The sequence below is a fragment of the Elephas maximus genome, chromosome 11, assembly GCF_024166365.1.
Source record: "Elephas maximus indicus isolate mEleMax1 chromosome 11, mEleMax1 primary haplotype, whole genome shotgun sequence".
NCBI classification, from domain to species: domain Eukaryota; kingdom Metazoa; phylum Chordata; class Mammalia; order Proboscidea; family Elephantidae; genus Elephas; species Elephas maximus.
The window spans coordinates 84137446-84146284 of NC_064829.1; the positions used below are offsets into that span (position 1 = coordinate 84137446).

The window sequence follows — 8839 nt, forward strand, 5'->3', positions numbered from 1 at the left end:
CGGGGCAGTGATGTTTATTTCATCTGTAAAACAAGGGAACTACCCTTTTCAGGAGCCTACAAGGAGGCTTACATAGGGCTCTTCTCGTGCTACACCTATTCCTCACTTATCAACTATCTCGTTATCTGACATTTTGCATTTATGACAATAGTAAAAGATCTACTATCTGACTACTTTTTACATTAACAACTGTGTCTGGCAGTAATGAATGCCGAGGTGCAGGGCGAGAGCAACACTGGCTGTGATGGTTAAGGTTATATGTCCACTTGGCTGGGCCATGATGCTCAGTGGTTTGGCAGTTATGTAATGATGTAGTTTGGCAGTTTTGTAATGATGTAATTTGGTAGTTATATAGTGATGTAATTTGGCAGTTACATAATGTCATCTTCTATTTTGTGATCTGATGTGGTCATCCTCCATTTTTGCATACTGCCAATTTTTATGTTATGACCTGGTCTTTGGAACCTAACCATGTTAATAAGTGAAGGGTATATTCCCATGCATAATACATGGTTTCTTTTAATCATACTGACAACCTGACAAGAACACAAACCAGAGAGTGGCCTTCTGAGCTTGTCTGTCCCACCACCTTGACTTTTTAGGGTGGTTTCTTTCCTCTGCTGTTTCACTTGTATCAGTATCCTGTGATGTCTCACAGCGTGTATTCCCATGTTGCGTTGTCTTCAACAGGAGCACATGCAAACACACCAGGCCGGCCCTTCTCTCAGTTCCCAGAAGCCGAGAGTGTTTAAGTGCGACACTTGTGAGAAGGCATTTGCCAAACCAAGCCAACTGGAAAGACACAGCCGTATCCACACAGGTAGTCACGAGTGGGATGCTTTTATCTTCATGGTCTTTGAAGCAGGCCATGTGTGGTTGAGACAATATGACTCAGTATATGAGTATTTATTTAAGGTACAGTGCTCTCTTTGTAAAGTAAGGCCCATATATTCCACTTTTTTCCCTAATTTTTGATCAATTTCTTATTTTAACTCACTGTCAGAAGATCTGGTAGACCCTGAGTGTATGGTCACTGGACACCCTTTCAGCTCAGTAACGAGGTCACCCGTGAGGTTCACCCTTCAGCCAAAGATTGAACAGGCCCACGGAACAAAACAAAACTAAAGGGGTGCACCAGCCCTGGGGCAGGGACTGGAAGGGAGGAAGGAACAGGAAAGTTGGTAATAGGGAACCCAGGGCTGAGAAGGGATGGTGTTGATATGGTAGTGGGGTTGTTAAACCAATGTCATAGAACAATGTATATACTAACTGTTCGATGAGGAACTAGTTGCTCTATAAACCTTCAACTAAAGTTCAATAAAAATGGAAAAAAAAAAGATCTGGCGGCATAGTGGTTAAGAGCTATGGCTGCTAACCAAAAGGTCGGCAGTTCAAATCCACCAGGCGTTCCTTGGAAACCCTATGGGGCAGTTCTTCTCTGTCCGTTAGGGTTCCTATGAGTCAAAATCGACTCTATGGCAGTGGGCTTGGTTTGGTTTGTTTGTTTGTTTTGGTCAAAAGATCTTGCTAATTACATTTGGGAGCCCCGGTGGTGCAACAGTTAAGCACTTGGCTGCTAACCAAAAGATCAGAGGTTTGAACCTACAAGCCGTTCTGTGGGAGGAAAAACTTGGTGATCTGCTCCCATGAAGATTGCTGCCTAGGTAATCCCATGGGGCAGTTCTACTCTGTCACATGGGGTCGCTATGAGTCAGAATCCACTCAACAGCACCCAACAACAACTAATTACATTGTAACATTATACATTAATGTTATGCATTACACATATACATTATAGAAATACATTATACATACATTATACATATACATTATAGAAATAGAAGGCATCAGGCCTCTGCCAGACCTGTGGCATTCACAGCTAGGCCCTCCTTCACCCCTCCTGCCAGGGAGAGCTGAAGCCCACCCCAGACATCCAGGCCGCTCCCCTTGTACCTCCTCCTCTGTCCTCAGACGTCTCTACTGGCTGTCCCCATCATCACACCTCAGTCTGCTCAAGGCTCTTACCTTAGAGCAGCAAAACAAAACAAAGAGATGCAGTTTCATGTCTCTCTCTCTCTGCCAACCCCTCCATCTGCACACCCTGCTGTAGCACCCCACTATGTCGTCAGCAGCCTCTGTGCCCTTGAGTGCAGGGAGCAGGCCCCATTTCTCTGTCATTGCCCTGTTGACAGCTCATATGAGCCAGCACACTCCCTGGTGGGCCCTCATCCTATGTACATCCCATCCTGGGTTCTAGACAGGCACTTTTGGGGGTGGTGCAGTCTTGAGATCTCATTTGTCTAGTTTGCTGGAGAGGAGGAGGGGCAGACAGGCGAGCACGTGCTGCACAGGGGTGAGAACAGAGGCCTGTAGCTCAGAGAGCCTGGTAGGAGGCAGCCGCAAGTGCAGGGCACAGGGACACACGAGGGAAGGATATGAGCTCTGATGTATGCTGTGCAGAGTGGAAATTCTAAATCATTCTGGCCTGTTCATCTCCACATCCTCCCAGCAAGGGTGTTTTTCAGTTTCTGTGTTTATTTGAAAGCAATTAGAGAACATACAAAAAAATATTGAGTAAATCACACTCTTCTTTTATTCAGATGGATTCACCGGTTAGCTCAGGTTAATGTGAGTTTACTCTTTTTGAAAACGGGACTTAACGTGAACCTTGCAAATTGATGCTTTGCATCATAAACTGGCCACACAGTGCTGTGCTCGGCAGACGTTTTTATTACGTTGGGTTAATATTCTCATGTCCTTAGTATCCTTTGGCTTTACTGCCCAAAAGGTACTGGACTCATTTTGTTTATACCCTGTTTGTTTCACTCTTGTTTCTGGACACATGTGTGATTTCTTGTAGGTTTGATAAGGCATCATTTCATATCTTACTCTGGGGGTTTTGGCTAGAATTCTGTTAACTAGTGACTGGGGTGACTGTGTGCAGCTACTGTGTGACCGCCCTCGTCAGCGCTGTTTCAGGGTGTGATGGGCCCATCCCGACACTGACGCTATCTCCCCAGGGGAGCGTCCATTCCGGTGCACACTCTGTGAGAAGGCCTTCAACCAGAAGAGCGCGCTGCAGGTGCACATGAAGAAGCACACGGGCGAGCGGCCCTACAAGTGTGCGTGCTGCGCCATGGGCTTCACGCAGAAGAGCAACATGAAGCTGCATATGAGGCGTGCACACAGCTATGCGGGTAGGGCAGGGCGCTGTGTGCATATGTGTGTGAGAGTGTGTGGGTGCACACAACTTCGTGGGTAGGCAGGGCACATGGGGGCGTTTGTGTACACTGCTAGGTGAGCGGGGGTGGGGCGTGTGTGTGTGTGCACGCATATGCACAGCTAGGTGGGTAGGGGGCAGGGCATGTGTGTGTGTGCATGTGCATGTTGGAGGGATGGGCTCAGCTCCATGGGTGAGGAGCCATGGTTTGGATGCTTACTAGGTCAAGTTAGAAAGGGCTAAAGTCACGATTAAAGCCCAGGCTTCCTTATACTTTTTCATACTTCCGTATACTTTAATGCTTAGAATATGCAGCCTCTCAGGTTGACCATGGACTGGCCAGAAGCAGCCCTCCCCCACCACACACGCACACGCACACACGTACACACACACGCATGCACACACACACACGCACAGAGAGATTAGATTGAATTTCTGGACTATTTCTCCAAGGACACAGGCATTTATTGGGAACAAAAGGGTTCCCTGGGCCTGAGCACAGGTATTTCTGAGAATCACCTTCCTCACTGACAAGGGACAGCAGTGCAGGAGGCGTCCACATCCAGGTGCCACCTCAGGCCTGTGGTGTCACTGCCCGCCCCCCCAGCCTGCATGGACCACTGTCCCTTAGGACCAGCCCATGATGGTGGTACTGCTGTTCACCTCCTCTTACTTGCCTGTCTCCCACACTGACTCCAGTAAACCACCAGCATCTACGTCACAAAGGGGCGACCGTTAGTTAGCTAGAGCAGGTCGGAAAGTAATCCTGAAATCAGAACCGAGCCCAGTGTGTCTGTAGCAGAGACCACTGCATCCTGGAGAGGTATGTTTCAGGTCCATTTGGCTGCATGAGGTGGCATGGGCCCCTCCTGATGGGCGTTAGTGTCCAGACTGTGTCAGCCGGGGCTGTCTGGGGACTCACAGGACTGCACACTTAGTGTTGTGGGGGGTTTGTTTAACGTCCACACTATAGTCTTTCCTGTGTTAGTAGAAAAACCGTGCATGTCATCAATATTATTGTCAACCACTCATCACCAGTATCCAACAGTAGCAATCGTTACTGACAGAATACTTTCATCTGTCACCCGAGTTAGTCTTGCTTCCGTTGGGATGGGAAGCACATCACCATAGGAACCTCTGGCTTCTGCTTCCCCTGAAAGCCTATGTTCGAGTGTGTGTACTTCTTCGCTGAGCTCTGAGGGGCCTGTCCTGTCCTCCCCCCACCCACAGGCTCCCTGCAGGATGCCACCAGCCACCCAGAACAGGATGGGACAGAGCTGGGCCGGACACTGCACCTGGAGGAGGTGGTACAGGAGTCGGCTGGCGAGTGGCAGGCCCTAGCCAACGTGTTCTGACAGAAGCCGGAAGTACACTTTAACGAACATTTCTGAGGTCAAATTCTGTGAAGAACAAAGCACTTGGAATTTCTGTCTTGAAGCCTCAAGTGTTAAAAATGTTAACACAATAGTTTTTTAGCTATAAATTTATCTAAAGAATCATTGTCTTTCAGAGACTTACAGGAAAAGACTGGGAACGTGTGAGTGCGTCGCCCTCGTCTGTCTCCAATCACTGAACTCAGGTACCCTAGTAGGCAGTCTTGTCTTTCTGCCGCGGCCAGTGCATCTGGTCACAAAGGAATTAACTGGATCTGACCATCATTGTAGTGTGATTTCTTTGTATTAGCAAAGACAAGAGTTAACGTGGAATAAGTATGTGTGGCTTTACCTCAGGCTTTCTGTTATAAGAAGGAGAGCCTAAAAAGCAAACACAAGAAGTGCGTGAAGTTCAGAAAAAAATGTCATAATGCACGAGGAAGTTTTGTCTGCTTTTTTCTCTGTGTATTTTGAAAATTGGTAGAAACGGACCCTTTTTAGGCTACAGTAAGTTAATAGAATTAATACCTTGAGAGATGGCTGGTCCAACTCTCTCTCCATTGGTCACTAGGAAGCAGTACCTGGGGCAGAGAGAGGCCGACTGCCCTGGCATGCGGTGGTGGTGCAGGTGCTGTGGCCCGTGTGCAGTCAGGTGGCTGCTGCGGAAGGCACAAGCCGTCCGCGGGAAAAGACAGACAGGGTCGTCCTCAGAGCAGAAGGACCGGGCCTGCCCTCCTCAGCAAGTAGAAGGTATATGCAGTCCAAGCATAAGGATCCACAGATGCCCCAGGTTGTTCTCTCCACGCGTAAACACGCATAATCTTATTTCAGGGAATTCTTTAGTATCATTGACGGTGCCACATCAAACACGTCCAAACTGAACCCCACCCCCACCCCCCGGGGTGAGTGCAAGTCATCCTTGTAACATTCCAAAGATGGAAGACCCCTACCTGACTTTAGTGTTTCCTTTCCAATTATTTATATGTTCTATATATAAATACAGATGTACATAGATATACGGGCCTCTGTGTGGCTGAGCAGTATATTTTGTAAATAGGAGCACTAGGTCTCCACCCACCCTGACAGAGCTCCAGCGTCCGCCTGCCTGTGAGCGCTTCCAGGTCAGTATTGGACTCATTAATAAGTATCTTTTCATTGTAACATAAAGCCGGGTTTTATTTTTTTCCTGAAAAATAATTGCCTTTATTTTCTGTCATTGCCTCCTTGGTTTCAGAAGAGAGTAGTTTTATTATAAATATTGTATGGATTTTGTATACTGAGAGAGGAGACCATTTCAAATTCTTACAGAGGGACATTTCACTGTTATCTTGAAAGAGTATCTTTTGATTTTTTGTCCTCATTGTTGTTCACTTTTGGCATCTGTATATAAGTGATATTGATGGCGATATGAAAAATTTTGTTATGTGAAAATATTTAAGCCAGAAAACTGTTAAATAATATTACTTCTTTTCCAAACTGCTTTGTGTATTGTATATTTTTTTAAGGGGGAAAAAAAAGCCTTATTTCACTTACTCTTGTGATCCTGAACTTCTTATAAATCCTGAGGTGTCTCTTAAATGTCGATGTGTACACCTGGCTGTCATCAGTATATTCAGAATAATTGTAATTATGCTGGTGTTTTAAAGGTTCTACTTTTAATGCACTTTTTCTTTCATAATTTTGTATTAAAATATTTTAGTAATGTTGATTTATTTTGATGACCAAATATCCCCAAGGTTGAAATTTATGGAATTTTTAATTTTTGTTCTTGCTGGGTTATTTATTTTGCTTTTAGCATTCAATGCCAGCTCAGGACAGTGTCTAAAAGGGGCTTGTTTAATTCCTAATTGTATAGAAAGCCTTATTTAGTGAACTGGGTTGGTTAATTACCTGTTTAGGTAAGGTCCTAATAGATGAGTTTAAAGTCTATTTTTATTTTGGGTTAAAGAAAAAGAAAAAAAAAGTCATAATCCATTTTGTGACTTTTCTCAATTTATTTAGCAAGCAAACAGAAGACATTCATGTATTATTTTGATGTATTCCTAATTATAAACGCTGCTTCTTTGCAAAGCACCCCTTGAAATACAAGGTTTTGTAAAGACATAATTTCACTTGAATCTTTGATGTTTGATCTTTATATTTTACTGATAAATAAAAGGTCTTCTTAGAGAGAGGTTTCTAGCCTCACACATAACCAGGGTTTTGAGGATAGATAACTGTATTTTTAGAAATATCATGGCATATCTGCTTTGGAATAGCTATAAATAGAAAACAAAATTAGGAAAGATGATTAATTTCTTTTCCTTTTTAAAATTTAATATAATATAGTTTGGCACATGAATTAATTTCAAGTTTGGATACTTTTTAAAAGAAGAGAACTCTAATGATATTTTCTGTTACCCCTGCAAAATCCAGACAATGAACACTTAACCTTGCGAGGCCCATGAAAAAGCTTCAGATTTTAAAAATCAGGATGTGGCACATGGGTCAGTGAGGGGCAGCCTGTAAGCATCAGCGTAATCCTGCACGAGTGTCATAACTGACCCCAATTCTTTCTATGTTGGCCCTGTGGAGCAGCACCCTGGTCATGGAGGGACCTTTAACCCATGTTCATGGTAAAGTAACTGTGAAGCATTTAAGTAAACTGGAAGAATGAATGCTTTTTCCAAAGTTGGGATGTAGTTTATATGATGAGATAGCAGGAGGAATCTAGTAGGTATAGAATCCAATCACTGAGATAATGCAAAAGTGGTGGTTTTTTCAGAGAATGACAGTAGATTAAAATAAAAACATTTTTTCAAAAATGTAAACTCAAGGGCCTCCTCCCCATTCTCCCAGACAAGTTCTACTTCTGCCCCTTTTTAGTATCTGGCGTGTTTTAGACAAGGATGTCGTTAAAGAAACCCCATCACACATGGCCAGCTGACGTTGCCATCACAGTGGGAGGCTCTCGAGGGGCCTGCCTTCTCCTCCTCGCCACATCTTATGGGTGAAACAGGACAATCATGAGGAAGAGTGTGTCAGCATCTGACTCGGGAATGTGGCTTTAAGGACGGTGTTTTGTACTTCCCCCATTGCCATTTTTAAGGAAATGTGAATTTGAGTTTTTAAAATTAGAGCTAGTGTTCTGTGTCTTTGTCTAAACTCTTCTGTGACATTTGTGTTCAAGAGATGCATGGCTTAGTGCAGATATAATATTTCAAACAGTAGAAGTGGGTTTCTGTTCTTCCTCTGACTTTGCCTCTTTTTCAAAGAATATTTATAGCTCATTAAGATGCACAGTTATTACATGAAGTGATCCTCACACTGATTTGTGTCGCTGGCATCTTTTTAAAGAAAGTAAGAGACATAGAACTGCTTTTCTGGTTATTATCTTTAACAGTATCTCATCCTGCCTTTTGCAGAATTTTTTCCAGAAGCTTGTTTCAAAGTCAGTAGTGTGCACCCGAACACCCCAGAGAAGTTAATCCAAGGACTGAATGTTGCTAATTTAACCTTTTCCAAAAATCTCTTGTAGAGTAAATGAGGCCGAGGTGAAATTATATGACTGATGCTTTAGTCTGGAGTTCTCCTCCTTTTGCCACTTGATCTACATTCATGTAATGTAGGTACTTTGCATTTTTAGAGTAGAATTTCTAAACTGCCTGCATACATACCCCAATTCAATGGAATATTATATGCCTATTTGGGGCCTCTATATCTTTACCTTACACTCATGAAAATTATTTTGAAATCCAGTTGTATCTTCTTCATTGTTTAGAAAGTAGAGGTAAATAGAATCTTTTACAAGATTAGAAGCCCTACACATCCCTAGAAAAGACATTTTCTCTGGCTTAGTAAGATTAATAAACCATGTGCCCTTTTTGGTCATTGCGGATCCAGTGGAAATCAGCCCTCTCTTGTCTGCTCCCCAGGCACACACACACAGTGGGCCCGCTCGCTCTCTCTTCCACACTCATCTACTCTCTACGAGCAGGCACGGTGGTAGTTTTTATATGGATGACTAATAAAATATCTAAGCACTTACTAAAGATTAGTCCATATAAATGGCAGGAGCAATAGGCAGGAGTAATGAAAGGATTTGCTGTTTAATCTTTTTTTTTCATGTGTAATGCTCTTCAGCATGAAGACTGTTGTATTAAATCAAGGTTTGTATTCTGTTTGACAAATTCTAAAATGACCTAGTGATTCATGATTGATTTGCCACTAAAGAAAACCTTTAAAGTTAATTTTTTTTGTTTGTTTA

General features: G+C 43.5%; 1 protein-coding gene across 1 annotated transcript in view; it reads left to right on the forward strand.

Moving 5' to 3' along the window:
• The window catches only part of ZNF236 (zinc finger protein 236), a 104827-nt gene extending 95988 nt beyond the window's left edge, over positions 1–8839 (forward strand). Inside the window, exons 30-32 of the mRNA XM_049901894.1 lie at positions 691–820; positions 3021–3197; positions 4451–8839. Of these exons, the coding sequence (XP_049757851.1) occupies positions 691–820; positions 3021–3197; positions 4451–4575 (432 nt within the window). The 3' untranslated portion in view covers positions 4576–8839. The remainder of the gene's footprint in view (positions 1–690; positions 821–3020; positions 3198–4450) is intronic.